General features: G+C 32.4%; 1 protein-coding gene across 1 annotated transcript in view; it reads left to right on the top strand.

Moving 5' to 3' along the window:
- Window positions 1-17602, top strand: part of LOC106458902 (IDLSRF-like peptide) — an 83011-nt gene extending 65409 nt beyond the window's left edge. The window contains exons 2-4 of the mRNA XM_013918467.2: window positions 4515-4655; window positions 16323-16475; window positions 16897-17602. Coding sequence (XP_013773921.1) covers window positions 4515-4655; window positions 16323-16475; window positions 16897-17090 — 488 coding nt within the window. The 3' untranslated portion in view covers window positions 17091-17602. The remainder of the gene's footprint in view (window positions 1-4514; window positions 4656-16322; window positions 16476-16896) is intronic.
- Window positions 17603-17878: the final 276 nt, after the last annotated feature.

Genomic DNA, 17878 nt, shown 5'->3' with positions numbered 1-17878 from the left:
GAGAACCTGCTGCATTAGCATGCGTAGTTAGAATGTTTCCCCAAGAAAAACCGCGCATGCGCATTGCTCACTCGACGACAAACAGTCTACCTGTGGCAGAGAGCTGCAAAACTCAGTGATCAAGTCGTTACAATTGCTGTATGAAACAAGAAGTAACCTAAACTTTAGTGTACTTAATACTATCGATAAATAAACTTATAATGTTATTCTACGACCTAACGTCAAACCTTTTTTAAAAACTTTGATAAGTTTTTAATATTCTGTTGTACAAAATGGTTAGTAAAGTATATTTACATTCCCTTTTTTCCTAACTAAACTAAAGTAAAAAACAACGTTCACAAGTTACAATGGTAATTTATTTCTTTATCGAACTTAGGTTTAACCTAAGTTAAAGTTTTATAAAGTACGGCCTATATACAAGTAGATTTACACATTTCGTTGTCTACGATTACAATTCGTTTGTATTGTGCTAGAAATGTTATATTTAATGAAGTACTGTTACGATAAAGATACTAATTTGGCCGGAAATTTTTTGCGAGTCTCTGCTAGTAACCTAATATTGTTGTTAGTCAGTGTACTGAAAGTATAAAATGAAATACATAAAGAACAAAACTGGAACAATATTTGTTGATTTCTTAACTTAGAGTTACGTTGATTCAAGAGGTTTGTTTTTTATTTAAAACGTTGGTGATATAATAGAAATTTATGTTTAAAATTGAAAGGATGTTGTTACTTTCATGATAAATGTTATACACTTGGCTCTAGGCTAGGAAATCCTACACTACGTCTTTACTTTAGGCTTATTACACCAACACCTATAAGATTTCACGCTCCCCCCTCACGGCCTCCTTGCACCCCCGTCACTAAGACCGTAATGGGCAGACAGTAGTCGAACTACTCTGTTTGGATAAATGCATTTTGGCTTTTATGACTCATCCTATTTCGAGAAATCGAACGTGACGTGACACACGCTGGCTTTTAAATATGTTAGATAATAATGGAAAATGGAACAAAGTTAAACACCAAGAAACTACACAGAAATGCGGAAAAAGTTTTCGTGGTGAGGATGTAAGAGCCGTCTAAGCTGTAAGTGTAGTTCTTGGTAAAAAGTAAGAAAAATAAGAAAGGGAAATATTGAGTTGTAGGTAAAGAAATAATTAAAATTACCCAAAACGACGAACTAAGAGACTGAGAATAACACTGAAAGAAAGAAAGGTAGAAAAAATAGTTATATTATTAAAATTTTACATCAAAAGAAAATAAAACGAACGATAAAAGAACTGATACCCTATTTTGTGTAATCAATTACTGACGTCAATTCTATAATGTCAACTAAAAAACATCTTAAAATTACAATATATATTTGGTCCCTAGTAAGCAAGAGGTCTTATAACGCTAAAAATCGGGGTTTCACGTGCAGGATAAGTTTAGCGTAGATAGCCTATTGTGTAGCTTTGTGCTTAGAAAAAAAAACTTTATCTTAGAATATACAACTGAATTTACTTATAAACTGTGTTCTTTGCCCGAATATTCTCTACGTTATTGTCTTGGATTTAGTGGTACAGACAAGAGCATTACACACAAGTATTGCATGATACTTTATATAGCTTCTACACGGAGAATCGGAGTTAATCAGTGTACAATAACCGAGTTTTCTGTAAATATATTAACTATATAAGTTTTGATAAGCAATGGTTTGCCTTCCGGGCTATTCCTCTGAGCTGGTCACGAGAAAATTGTTAACATAGAATGACACCGAACTAATTTAAACCTGGAAAGAACCTGCAAAAGGCTACAAAGCCACACATATACATATATATATCTAGTTCTACTAACCACTTTACAGAATTTATCACTTACAAAACTTGTAAACAATTTCATCCGTTTGAAAGATATTTTGCATGTACTGCCGATAATATGACTCACCTTAGAGAATGTTTTCAATAATGGTTCTTTGTCGACAGTTTCATAAGTGTTACAGGAGAGGAAAAATACTATTGAATATTGGATTACCAATATCTTACCCAATTTAAAGAAAACTTACAGTGTTTATATAGATTGAATATTACCAAAAGGTAGAAATTTTATGTTTCCACCAGTAAAGCATATACTTAGGATTTGTATAGCAGAGACGGCTGGTATGGGTATTAAAACCTGAAGATGACCTGAGAAGGTCGAAACGTTGTTCTTGTACTTTATTTTAATACCCACACCAGCCGTCCCTGCTATACATTTTTACTTCAAATGGGTTTCTCGTCATCGTGGAATACTTAGGGTTTGTCAAATCCAAACAAATATAATTATAAAAATATTCCATATACCTGGAGAGTTTGGACTCACTTTGATCAAACATTAAGCCGATGTAATATATACTTGAATTATATCCACCAATTGACAATTCTGGTTTTGCAATAAAAATTACAAGAGAAGACACTATAAAACTGTTCGATGTAGCTACATACACTATAAACTTTATAAGGCTGAACAGCGTCTTAATTCTTACCATACAAATTATGTGAACCAACTAGATTTATATTTCAGTTAGCAAATGTGTTTTCTTTATATATTTTTTTTAAAAGCTTAATTAAGTTAAATAAGCTCAAGTTTTCCTTTTGAACAATTATAGCCGCGATCATCAGCTTTGATCATCGCGGCTGTAATTGTTCAAAGACAAAACTATGTACTGATAGGTGGCTATTAACATCTATTACATGAAAAAGGTATTTTACTAACAAAACTTGCAAAATGTTCTATATCCTTTGATCAAAATAGATTTTTCTTTAAAAAAATACATTTTCACCTTTTACACAACCTAAGAATACCACTGAATATCAAATTAACCATTAGTGTAGTAACTTTAATTAACTGTTGATCATGATTATATTGTCTGCCATTTGAATTTCATTATACATCCAATACATTTTTATTACATACCTAAAATAACTGTTAGGTGGTTTTGGTTTTGATTTTCAAAATATGTGATTGTCACATTGAACTTTGAATTTATTTCACTAATTAGTTATTATCATTAACTTCTCTTAGCGATATTTTCGGCTGCAGTACAACAAATTTAGGTTTACGTACAAGTTGGAGATTGAATTTGGTGTTGTTACTCAATTAAATTCTGGTTTTAAACTTTTACATTTCAACAGCTTTCGAATGTTTTGGGTATTTTTGTTTAGTTTCTAAATGTATACTAATCTCATTAAACCTAAGATTCAGAAAGCACAGTGATAGACGCTAGTAAGTTACAAAATCGGTGCTATATACATCAAGTCGGAGATATGACATTAAACAAATCTCTCTATAATTCTGTTCTTATAGTGTAAGTTATAAAATTAAAAAACTGAGTGCCACGATATAAGATTAAAGACGTGTAATATGGTATATATTAGAATTAGAAAACGGATAACATTATAAATCATCAGAATGTATTCAGGTGAATTAAGAAAACAATGTTCGTGAGATTATCAGACGGTGTCATTCTTTAAGTTATTCCTTCTACAGCAAATTGAGGAATGTTATATTTTTATCTTTGTAGTTCTTACCCTTTGGAGTAGATTATCGTTAGGTGAACTTTAATGTTGGTGAGTTTTACATTTTTACACCATCGAATACTATGACTTGTTAAAATAACTATATCGTCGCTGACTTAGGGTAACCGTACTCAAAGTCTTACATGAGTTATAATAATATTATATGAGCTAACAAAAAAGCAGTTTAAGAAATTAAATAAAACACGAATTTTAAACATGATAATATTCCAATTAAAAGATTGAAGAACTAACTAAATCACTATCATTAAAATACACATTCTGATCCAGAGTATATGAGTAAACGAGCGAAAACTTATAATAAATATACTAACAAATTCAGAATAAAATAGGAAATAATTTATTTAAAAACTCCCAAAAACTTAAGTACTTTAACCTTCACCATCTTTGCTATACTTCCACAAAGCCACCTCCAGGAATGTTTTCACCTTAGCTTCCGCCCCCTGTTTTGGGGAAACTAAAACTTCTCTTGACTTTTCTCAACCTACTCTTTCCATCTTTTAACTCTACAACCTACTCTTACCTTAATTGCACATTAGCTATTCATTAGTGTGGCGACTAAAATGATCTTCATCTATGATCATTCCTATTATCTAAATCTCTACCGAGTGAAAAAACAAAACAAAGAAAAACAACTTAACCTTCAAATGTTAGTGGGTTTACGCAAACTTCAAAAATTTATATAAATTATTTTCTTTTGTATAAATAAAACACATTATTGCATTCGAAAGCTTCCATTGACATAAAAGAATAAAAGACAATTTCAATATTACAAGTTAATTATATAGAACGTTTCGCAGTTCAATGCATAATATTTTACAAGGTGAAACTGTACAAGTGTGTTAAGGTTATCGTGTGGATGCCAATTCTACAACTATCGGGAAAATATGTATACATTATGTTTTGAGAAGCTGCATTTATGTTTATTAATTAACTGCATGTTTTGTGTTTACCATTCAGATGATTACAATCGCTGCCCTACAACTCGACCTTTTCGTTGCCCTGGGAGACGTACTATTTGCATTTCGATCCAATATCTGTGTGATGGCGCTCCTGACTGCCATGATGGCTACGATGAAGACCCAAAATTGTGTACTGCAGGTATGAGTCTTCTGCTTTGATATACATGATGCAGAAGTATACAGGAGTTTGCGAGTTTTAGCACTCTGTTCGCAAATTACCTTCGAGGTTGTATTCGTTGATGTACTGTTTGTACAGATGATTGAAATGTACAAATGAATATGTAAATTTATATATGTATATGCCCAATTGTGTTCGTAAATTAATTTATAGAAAATTTTGTTGTTTTTTTCTATCTTTCAGCTGACATCAGTTTAATTTTATGTTTCAAGTTTTGCATGACGTCATTATTTAGTTTTGTACGAAAGGTAAAAACAACACTTGTTTTGAAACCTAACAGATGGTTCACGTGCATTTTATTTTAAAATTTTCTCTGTTGAACCTTTACAGAAAAACAACGCTAGTTTTTCTTACATTTTACTTTGTATTACATCTGAGGTCACAATTCACAGTAAAGTAAACTTAATATTTTTAATAAAATCTTGTTGAAGCGTGTTCTCAACTATAGAACTAGTGATATTTTATGAAGTATTTTATTTTCATTAGAGTATCTTTAATAAAGGCCTTTTATAAACCCAAATACTGTTAGGTGTGCCTAATAAAAATAAAAATATCAATGGAGTTATCTTAATTGTTTCTGAAGTCAAAATTATTGGTGTACTATAATTATATCACAAAACTTTTCATATTAACATTCATCAAATGTGCAAAACCAGTGGATATCGAGAAGTAACAACCAGCATGATAAATACATTAAACAGACATGTTGCATTATCTTGGATTTCTCATTAATTTTAACAATTCGAGCGCAGCACTCGGTAAATAAATAATACTTTGTTCTCTTGCTACTACATGAGAAGAATGTTTTTAGATGGATTAACCTTATTTGTTAACTTTGAAATATAAAGTTTACAGTCAGATCCTGATAGAATGAATTATTAATAATTTTGCATGCTTTTGTTTTGCCTTACACTGCTAAATTACGAATGTAAATACGTCAACCTCCCCCCCCCCCCCCAAAGCGGATGATTGGCATTCTTGTCTAATTCTGGATACGTATCACTACATTGCAATACAATAATACTATAGATTCTTATACAGATATTTATATTTACAACTTTCTTGTCTGTACAGATGAGAATAGATATTCTAATCAGTTTGTATTACAAATGCTTCTACTTTACTCATCTCTTACTTTCACATGGGAATATGGTTATAAAGTAGAATATCCGTTAATACCGGCATTGATGATATTTTACTTTTCACTCATTGCCACAGATGGAAACTTAATTATAAACTAAAGCGACTATTACTATCAATCATGTTACCTTACAATGCACTCGCTTAGACAGAGAATAATATATTTACTTATAGAATTACAGCAGTTGTTTCTGTTATTAGTGATGCTGCTGTAATATCCTCTAATGTTTACATCTAGAGAGACGATTGTACCTTATAATGGTTGGCTAGTTTGTAATAATTCATTAAAAATGGATAGTATCGTTAAAAGATCCATAAAGTCTAACTTAACGAAGAATAATCCTCTAATGAGTAATATGTGTGATGCTGTATTACCTTGTAAGAATTACAATAATTTTACTCATGCTCTTCTTTACTTGAACCGTTTTCCAGTAAGAAGAGAGTAAAATAGCGTATCAAATACGTTTCATGTATTGTGCGTAGCTACCGAAGAGGCCTTTCATGAGATCAGACGGACTACAACATGCAGAGACTTAGTTAAAAAGCTATTTATATTCGTTTTTATGTAGCATCAAGTCTGTGATGAAACCTAATCAGGCTAGTCATGGTGAGTTAGTTGAGGATAGGGTAATATCACATCACACTAAGCCTGACAATCACATCCTTTACTATTGGACAATACATTCTTCCAAGAAGAAGGCTGTATAGTATAACAGTGTGTGAAACACACTATCTAAGAAAATAAAAATAGAGAGGAAAACTTAATAGTTAAAAGTCTAAAAGAATTAAATACGTTTAATTACACACAAAATAAGTATCTAAATATATATATACATGGATTAAAATTTGAGGCATCCTAGACTGAAATGTAAAAATTGAAGCTTTTATCTAAAGAATAGTTATCGTGTAAATGATTCATATATACATCAGTTGCATTTATCTTTCAGGGTAATAATCGCAGCTGCTTTATAGAATATGATGAAGTGGAACGTTGATCTATTTTCTTTCAATACGTTAATAATAATTAAAAAGGGAATTATTATTGTTATTTTTGCAGGTATACACATTAAAAGTGCTCATTACATATAGTCCTCCAGTGGGTTAGCGTTAAGTTTACAAACTTACAACGCTAGAATCCGGAGTTCAAATCTCCACGGTGGACACAGCAGAATGCCATTGTGGCTTTACTCTACAACACATAAAAACAAGCATTACCCACAAAATTTTATTTTATGAGAGCAAAACTTTACATTATTGTTTGCTAAGTAATCTCATTTTGTTACGTCGGTGTTTTTTTTTCCATTTAATCATTTCGATTAGTAACAATATCACGTAACATATGAAAAGTTTCGCTAGTTAGTCTTAGAATATTGTTTAAAAGTATTTTCTATAAGCGGAATAATGTAGTTACGTATGTTTGTTGAATAAGAAAGAAAAATGCACCTTCATTCTAACATGGCCCAGCATGGCCAGGTGGTTAAGGCACTCGACTCGCAATCTGAGGGTCGCGGGTTCAAATCCCCGTCACACCAAACATGCTCGCCCTTTCAGCCGTGGGGGCGTTATAATGTGACGGTCAATCCCACTATTCGTTGGTAAAAGAGTAGCCCAAGAGTTGGCGGTGGGTGGTGATGACTAGCTGCCTTCCCTCTAGTCTTACACTGCTAAATTAGGGACGGCTAGCGCAGATAGCCCTCGTGTAGCTTTGCGCGAAATTCAAAACAAATAAACAAACATTCTAACACGAACGTGAAGATAGAAATGAACAACATAACGATATTTGTATTAAATACATAGGAATGTTTTAGCATAACTTTATTTAATCAAATCTCACAGTTATTTTCTGCTGGCATGTTGAGATACTGAGTCAACAAATTTTCAGTTATATTATGAATACTCACTAATCAAATTAAATGATTTTATGCTATGCAAAACAACGAAAATCGGCATTTTCTAAGAGCGTCTTTACCAGTTAATGTATTTTGTGGAAAATCAGATCGATCGATTGCTCTTACCGCCTTAATCAACGTTATTTTCAGTATTTAAGAAAGTGAAGTTGTTTAAGCATGAGATGGATGAGTCAGAGTAAGATCACCTATATATATTTCCAAATACGTAAATTAGTTAAACTGTATGAACGTCAGTTTCACTATATTACCATTTTTTGAAAAACATTACGAAAATTATTTAATCTTTTGATGCGAAGCAATGTCCCAAACTTCCCTACCCGAGAAAAGTATCTATCATGTTAATTATTAAAATATGTATAGTGAAAAACATTAGGTGCTCGCTTCTAACATGGCAGCTGATACTATTACTCAGGTATGGAAGGTTTTAGAAATACTCAAGGGGTCGAGGTTGTCATATTGAATATATATATGCGTTTATATACAGTTGCTCGTTGTGAAAACAAAAACAGATTTTTGCAGACAAATCATGTCGAGTGGGATTTTTAAAGCGTGTACTTTTGTTTCAATATTCTTTAAAAACCTATTCAACCTACTGTTCTTTGCTAATAAAACTGTACATGACTTTCTTCAGACAGATTTGCAGAACGTTATGTATAATATTTAAATATTTACACTGTAAATCAAATATTCACATTAAGCAAATTGTACAGCAAATTTTTGTTTTTCAAAAACAGAAAGCTTTTATTATTTTGTCCATTATCACACTTTTGTCGATTATCAAACATGAACGATGGATTTGAATATTACTTTGGAGCCAAATTAGTTGAAAGTCAATGTTGCTCAAGATGTAATCGTACTAATCTGACAAAATATGACTGAGTGAAACACACTTTTGGTGGAAGGTAAGCAGAGGATTCTAGATTTCTGAAAAAAAGCTAATTTCCGATATGGCATTTCTCAGTAGTATAATCCTTTATATGTCGTTACATTGTGCAGGAATTAAATCAAAACTTTGTTTCCTTTTTTTTTAACAGTGAAAATATCTTATTCTAAAATTCATTAATTATTTAAACACTATTAATTAAATTATTTATCCAACGATCGAGTTTCTATATCTTATATGCACGTAACTCTTTTTATTATCCATGCGCGAGAAATTCTGTCACTGACAGTTTCATTTCAGAAATTTACAAACAACCAGGTTTCTCCGCGAAATGAAATCTTACTGACGTTAATGGCAAAGAGTTCGTAAAAAGAGGTTCTGTTTCGTATTCTAGTTTTTGCAATCTTATTATAACTTGTTTACTGGTATTATTCATTAGGAGATGTTCACCGCTCCACACACACACACACACACACATATATATATATGTATATATCTATATATATATATATATATATATGAGTTGTCGCGCCTATAGGAACCACGTTAAAAGTGAATATAGCAAGTGAAAAAGTATGTTTAGTTATATAATTTAAAGCATATCCAGCACCTACCTCGCAAGCCTTGTCACCTAACGACACATCTAGAATGTTTCGAAAATGAGATGCTAATTTTAATGTTGTTGGAACATTTTCATACTTATCAGCTGCCTAACTATTTCTGACATAGATTTAGTAATTAACAAATGAGATGGCGTGGCAGAATTATTCATGAACTGGTAATTACGTCAACGCTTTTGTTGTGCTTCAGGTAACGCAGGTTCCATGGAAACCCCAAAAGGCAAGGAACTCAGTACTCCGTTCCTCGACAATTAAATCATATATATAATATAGCTTCTTTGAAGAATATTTTTCTTGGTGTAGTGTTATAATGTGCATAATTGTGTGCTTCGTAAGAAGTAAGTAAAAAACAGTTCTAGCCAATTTTAATTATAAAATTTGAAAGAGTATTCCAACTTTCTTGTAGATGTGAGTTTAAAATGTACAAGTAATCGTTAACTATCACAAACCCGTTTATCACTATGTGTAGATTTAACAGAAGTATGTAATGTATTACACAGACATCATGTTAAAGTCACGAACAACTCTAGAACATGTTAACATATCCATGTACACTAGCGTAAGCCTACACGGTGTTGTGGATATTGTTTTACTAGTCTGAATATTACTAGATGGCGTGGTTACTTGATTAACAATCACCAACATAAAGGCTGTTTGTTCACTTGAAGTAAATGGAATAGACATTTTCAATTTTATATGTATATGGCCAGGTCAGAGACACCAAAGGTTCTGGTGCCACCTTCTCAAATTTTATATGTATATGGCCAGGTCAGAGACACCAAAGGTTCTGGTGCCGCCTTCTCAAATTTTATATGTATATGGCCAGGTCAGAGACACCAAAGGTTCTGGTGCCGCCTTCTCAAATTTTATATGTATATGGCCAGGTCAGAGACACCAAAGGTTCTGGTGCCGCCTTCTCAAATTTTATATGTATATGGCCAGGTCAGAGACACCAACGGTTCTGGTGCCGCCTTCTCAAATTTTTAGCTACCGAACCAGATGAATAGCAGCCAACCAGCGTCACTCGCCGCCATTAGGTCTTTGTCTGGCTCTTTTAACCGAATAACACCAAAAGACTAGTCACGGCACTTCTTTGTGTTAAGGACCGGCCGTGGTCTTCTGGTTATAGTACAGGTTGCGTATCGGTAGGTCAGTACTTGAGGTTGTAGGCGCGTTCAAAGATGACAGCTATTTCTGTTATTCGGTTAAAAGAGCCGGACAAAGGCCTAATGGCGGCGGGTGAAATATTCTCTTTTTCTCTATTCGTCTAGTAAAATATTCTAATTCTTAAATGTAATATAATATGTCATAGGGAATACGTAATAAACAAAGACAGAATTTTTCCAAGAGGTTATGGGTTATTTATAAATATAAACCATACCTTCTAGAGCGGCAGTCAACACCGTTTCAGTTAACATTAAAAGGCGTAATTCACGTTTTTGTTCATTGTTGCTTTCCGATACCTTTAGGTCGTACAAATAATTCATGATGATATTTTTCTAATTAATTCTAAACACTATTAAAGTTAAAATTGTTTGTTATTATTTAAGCGCAAAGTTGCACAATAGAATATCCACGCTTTGCCTATTTCAGTGAGTGGAATTTTAGCATTATAAGCCCTTAAACTTAATTCTGAGCCATTGAGAAGCCATAGAAACAATATTTTTACAACAATTATTTTATTAACTTATATAAATGTTAATGTACGTATAATAGTTTTTCTAAGCACAAAGCTACGCAATAGGCTCCCTGTGCCGTGTTTTCTACGGGTATCGAAACCCGATTTTAGCGTTATAAGCCTTCAAACTTACCGATGAACCACTACGGGACATATATAATAGATTTACCCTAAAATTGTAAAGTTTTCCGATTACAAGTATTTCTATCTGTGAGGTTTATATTTAAACTGTAAACTATTCATTTCATTTTCTGTTTTAAAATATCTTAATGTGTTAGCGGTAAGTTTCCAGTCTCATAGTTCTAAAATCTGTGTTTCAATTCCTTGTGACGGACAGAGCGCAGAGAACCTATTGTGCAGCTTTGGCCCCCGTTGGGTCAGTAATTTTATAGATTTACAACGCTAGGAACCGAGACTCAGTTCCCCGCAATGGGTAAAGCGCAGATATTTTATTATATAGGACTGCCTTAAGACAACAACCCATTATATATTTATCATATGAATGTTATGTCATTTCTGTATACTGCCTCTGCGTGCGTGTCTGTGTGAGTACAACATTATGTGCATATTCAGCAAGATGAATGAACCATAGCCTTAAATGACAATGTTTATTTTTGTATAATATCGAAAATTATAATATATAATTACATGCAATTACGTAACACATGCAAAAAGTATTACTGTTACCAAAATACATCACTTTTAAAACGAAATATATATCAGCATTCTGAAAGAACCATAATAAGAAGCAGATCAATTGCTCCTTATGTTCTGTATCTAATGGCTAATCTAAGATATTAACACTGACTGTTTTGCACTTTCTCTCAACTTCTTTAACTCTGGTGGACATACATGAATAGCCCATTGTATAGCTTTGTGCTTTATAACAAACAAACTACTTCACCCGAATGAATATTTACAGTTCTTTAGTTTAATTAAAAATTAGAGTAGTCAGTTTATTTCAGCGAATCATTACAGATTCTAAATTTATTGAGGAGTTGATGCATAACTACTACTGAATAATACATGAATCTTAATTATACAGCTTTATTTTGCTTTTTCAGCATGCATTGCAGTGCTGCTTCATTAGAAATATAATCTAATTTGTTTGGAAACGTATTTTCTCAGATACAAGTTTTTACGAGATTTTTAGCTCTTATAATCTGTAATTTCCTACACGCGTTCAATTCTGATTAAATGGATCAATATGTGTTTTCTAGAAACACTAGTATGTTTAACTCTCATCTAGAAATAAGATAAAGAAATAAAGGCATCAAATAAAGACATCACAAATAAATTAATATGGGCGAAAAGAAACTTAAGTTATAATTGACATTATATGTTAGATTAAAAAGATGATCACGATAGATGGAATGGTAAGCTTCAGGTTTTCTATTTTGTGGACGTTAGTTGTTTTGTAGATAAATGTATGTTGATCGTTTTTCGAATGTTTATTGCTGTTAAGATGGATCGTTTTGTTATTAAAACATCTGAAATTTCAGTTTTTTTTATTGTTTGCAATTGACACAGAAAATACGTTTAATGTTTTTCTGACTTGTTTCACGAAAGTATACAAGAACAATACAACCCTCTGTTCCTCTGTTTTGTTGGTTATATAACAAAACTAATAAAAAAACTGCAAGACAAAATGGCCACTGAATGTTGGTTTTATGTAAACTTGAACGTTTTGAACATACGGGTATTAAATAAAGTTCGCTTTTTATAAGCTTGAATGTTTGGATCAAACAGAAAAGTACTAAATAATGCTGACTCTATGCAAGCTTGAATGTTTTCAACATACAAGTGTTGAATACTAAAGTTTTATCAAACAGGTACTAAATGATGTTGGTTTTATGTAATCTTGTACGTTTCGAACAGACATGTATTAAATAACGTTCGTTTCATATAATCTGGTATGTTTTGAACGGAAAAGTAGTAAAGAATGTTAGTTTTATGTAATCTTGAAGTTTTGCACAAACAAGTATTAACGATTGTTGGTTTTAATCCAGAACATTTAGAACAAACAAATGTCATATAATGTTTGTTTTATGTAAGCTTGAATGTTTGGAAAAGACAAATACTAAATAATGTTGGTATTATGTAAACTTGATTGAATTGAGGCTACAATTTGTAAATAATCTTGGTTTTATGTAAGCTTAAATGTTTTGGAAAACAAGTACTAAATAACTGTTTAAATTATTATTAATTTGCAATTATTGTAAAAAGTAAACTCTTCAGTTTAAAATTTATTGGAGTCTTTTTGCTACCATTATTCAAACTAAAATAGCGCTATTAAGAGCCTATTATTTTTTCACTTGTTTGTTTAGAACTAAGCACAAAGCTACTCAATGGGCTATATGTACTCTGCCCACCACGGGTATCGAAATTCTGTTTTTAGCATTATAAGTCCGCAAACATAAAAGTGTGCCACTGGGGGGCTTCAATATAGGAATATAGTAAAAAGTAAAGATCTAGTTGCATTAATTCGTGGGTGTTAATCATGAAGAAAGTAAAAACTAAAAACAATCAAATATATTTAGAATTATCACTTGTCTATTTATCGCTTTTCTTTTTGAGTACCCTGTGTATTCAAGATTCATAATGATACACATTGACTTACATTAATAATATAAATGAAGGAATGGTCAATAAATTAATTACAATTGCTGACGACGTTAAAGTTTTGGATGTTGCTGGTTGTGCGAAGGGTGTTGCTGCTTTAGAAAAGGGTTTGGATTATTTTGTGATTTGGGAAAATAAATGGCAGATGGCTTTCAATTACAATATTTGTAAGGTGATGTATGTGGGATATCACAATTTAAATTATGAGTATAATTTTTACGGGAATAACCTTAACAGTGATATAGAAGTACAAGATCTTGGTGTTCTGATTCATCATTCTCTTAAGCCATCCAAGCAGTGTGCTGTTCCCAGTGGCATGGAAAATGGAATTTTAGGCTGCATCTACAGAAATATTGAATATACAAGTCTAAAGAGGTTATAATTTCATTGAATAGATCATTGGTTAGGCCACATTTGGAGTACAGTGTTCATTGAATTGTTGGAAAGGGTTCAGAGGAGAGCTACTAGAATTATATCTGAAATGTAAAGGTTGTCATAGAAGGATATATGAATATCTCTGAACTTGTTTTCTTTTTTAAATAAGAAGAGTTAGAGGAGATATTAGGTATTTATGATTGTGAAGGGAATTATCAGTGTTGATGCCCCAAGTTTTCGTATTTAATGGTGAGAATTGTACGACTAGGAAATACAAATATAAATTTTGACAAGGTAAGAATAATCTTCATCTAAGACAGCTTTATTTTTCTAATAGAATGATTTGCCTTTAGAACGAGTAACCTTCAAATGTAGTAGATGCTGTTAATTTAAGGGAGTTTAAAAAAAGCGTCATAAATACTTGAATGATAAGGGCTCGCTTTAATTTTTTTGGTGTTTAGATTAACTTAGTGAATAGGACGGCCTAGATGAACCAAAATGTTCCTTGTGGTCCGTTAATGTTATGTTATATGTTATTACATTTGACTTTTAGGATCATATACTGTAAACATAAAAGCTAACATTGTGATTTATACTACTTCTATTACACGTAGAAGATAGAATCCATTTCCTTCGATTGTCTTCGTTAGCTAGTCCGATAGACTGGAAAGGTATCATATATTTCCCTCGAGCCTCTTCTTTAAAATTCATGTTAGTTTTGTTTTTGTGTTTGCTTTGTTTATTCGTGTCAATGTCGGGCGATTATTTCGGTATGTGTGTGTTTTATCTTATTTAGAGTTAAAGGTTGGTGCAGTAACGGAAAAACAAGACATGATATACTAACAATAAAAGTTTGAAGAAAGTTATCAAATATATTTTTGTTCTAAGATAGTTTTTAATCGCCCTCAATAACCAGTCATTCAAAGACTTTGGTTTTAATATCAAGGTTAAGACTGAATAAAAAACTATCTTACTTATTATTCAGGGAATATATTATTTAAATTCGATTGTTCCTATTGAGCTCGGAAATATTACTGAAGAAGGGAAGAAGATCTTCAAGTTGTAGTGATTCCAAATGTCAACTTGGGAAGTTAATAATGGCTGGAGACGGCTTAAATGGGTAATGAAGAAAAACTTTAATATAAGTTTAACATGACAGCAAATGTACAACGTTTCGACAAGGTTTTGTCATTATTTGTGGGAAGTTAATTATTTTTTTAACAACAGGTACGAAGTTCTAAAATTAAGTTCATTTGTAGCTACACATAATAGCATAGGAGATACAACACTTTGAACACACAGAAAATGCTCGGTTTTACTTCTCTTCTGATTGGAAGTCTTCTTGATTTACATTACATCTTATATTAGCAAATTCTCTATCAAGCTATGTGGTTCTCATTTATATAGAATATTAAGTACATTCATCCTGATTTTTTTTTATTTATTTATGAATCTATGAAAAAAGATAATTAGTATTTTTTGTATTTTCTTATTTTATGGAATAGAGGTTTCTAATCCCAGTCCCACCAAACATGCTCGTTCTTTCAGCCGTGGGAGCGTTATAATGTTACGGTCAATCCCACTATTCGTTGGTAAAAGAGTAGCCCAAGAGTTGGCAGTGGGTGGTGATGACTAGCTGCCTTCCTTCTAGTCTTTCACTGCTAAATTAGGGACGGCTAGCACAAATAGCTCTCGTGTAGCTTTGTGCGAAATTCAAAACAAACAAACAATTATTTTATGGGAAATCTAATAAGGCTATCTACCGTAGTCCCTAATCTTGAGCTACTGGCCTCAGGGAAGGAAACAAGTTAGCAGAAATCCACCTCCCACTATCTACACTAAGGGCTTTCACTCATACAACGCACCCGCAGGGAAGATTTGTGGTAGCACATAGATTCGAATCCAGCTCGCCAGCTTCGAAGTCTAGAGCTCGTCCACTGTGGTCCCCAATAGTTCAGCGGAATGTCTAAGGGTCTATAGCAATAACAAATATGGGTTCGATACTCGCAGCAGGCGAAGCACAAATAGCCTATTGTGTGGTTTTGTGCTTAACAACAAACAAACTACCAGAGGGTCATCCCAAGCCCAACTAGATTAGTACATTTGTCTTCTATGTTCCAAAGGGTACATTTTGTACTTTTTAAGACAGAGAAAACATTAGTACTGTTGCTTAACAACAGAGAAATGTAGCACATTTATTCAAGGTTCATCGTTTTACTTACAGAAATTCAGTAAAATTAGAGATAATAAATATTCCTGTAGGATAAAATAAAATTATTTGAACAAAACAAATTGAAACTAAACAATAAATTAAAGACTGCAACTATATTTTAAGATGAGAAGAACGTATATCCTGTTACAGTAATTTGATTTCTATACATTTTTTGATATTTTCTGTAGCAAAGCGCCCTCCTGTAGAAGAGACAGCTAATTTCCTTCAGACTTTATTGATCAATCACGGTCCCAACTATCTTGAGAAACTGTTCGGAAGCAAGGCTCGAGATGCACTAGCACCGCTAGGTGGAGTTGGCAAGGTAGCAGTTGCACTATCAGGTAAAATGTTTTTAATTTTTCTTTTACTTAATATCTTATTTCATGCTAAGCGATCCTGTCTTTAATTCTTTATCATATGTCAAACGAATCGTCTTTTTTTTAAAAAAAACAAAAAACTAATTTGTGAATGAACACTTTCCTGCATCTTATAGATTCTGATTACTTAATCTTTAAAGCGTTTTAAGGGCATACATGCCTATCTTAATTTAGTTAGATTCTTAGAATTACTAGAATAATAATAGAATAGAATACTTAGAATAATATCCAAGATGTATTTTCTAAAAGTAGTTTCCAAGCTAAAAATGTTTTAGATTTACCCAAATTCTTGTTCTGAAATAAAACGTAATTAATAGACACTCTTATGTAGGTCAAGCTATTTTCTAGGAAATATCGTATAATTTTTTATTTTTTATTTTGGCAGAATCTGACACATTAGAAGACTTCGGTAAGGTTCTAAACTTGATGAGGTCAGACCTAGACCATCTGAGGCACGTTTTCATGGCTGTGGAAACCGGCGATTTGAGCATGCTCAGAGCCTTAGGCTTTAGGGATTCTGAACTCGCTGACGTTAAGCTATTTTTAGATAAACTCGTTAGCACTGGGTTCATGGATTAAGCCCTGGATTAAGTATTCTAAGCGCCCTGTATTGTTAAAACCCTCTTCTCTTCTGTCCCAACTATTTGAGGAAATCAGTAATTTGAACTAATACACCAGAACAAAGCTTCAATGACCCTAATTTTCCAGCCTTTAATTTTGGTGTTCGAATAAAACTCAAAATGTATTTCTACTTAGACAGTTATCTTACTATTTAGTTCTGCAACACTGTAGCAATTTAAAAAGTTGAATGTTTGCTTCTGTTGTATTGATTTAATTTTTCTTAATAATAGATCTAAGTTGAAAATTAATTCACTAATTTCAAGATGAAGGCCAGATATGTAGTGACAGGTGAGGAATTTTAAAGGACAGAGCTTTTTATTTATTTTACCCTTCAGCCAGAATTTGTTTCCACGTGCTTCGTAATACTCAAACTTCCGAAATCTGTATTATTAATGTACTGAACTAATAAAATATGTAAGCTATGAAAATGAAAAAAAACATGCACTCAAAATAAAACTTTTCTCGTTCTATGTTAGAAAGACTTTAATCTTTTTTGCTGTCCACAAATTACACAGGTCTGCGATGGTTTTATTGCTTAGAAATTTTTACGTGTTCTACAGTAATTCTTGTACACTGAATCCGAAAATGATGTCCATTTTTCTCCATCGCGTAGAGATTTTTCACAAAACGTCATAACGCAACACATAAAAGACCACAACACGTAGTTTGAGACTAAAAGACGTAGATTTCACAAAGAAAATCAAAATGAAACATAATAATAAAAAATGTTCATTGTGGTAAACGAA

The sequence above is a fragment of the Limulus polyphemus genome, unplaced genomic scaffold (genome assembly GCF_000517525.1).
Source record: "Limulus polyphemus unplaced genomic scaffold, Limulus_polyphemus-2.1.2 Scaffold531, whole genome shotgun sequence".
NCBI lineage: Eukaryota > Metazoa > Arthropoda > Merostomata > Xiphosura > Limulidae > Limulus > Limulus polyphemus.
The sequence above is the reverse complement of the archived record's forward strand: the minus strand, read 5'-3'. Positions and strand labels throughout refer to the sequence as shown.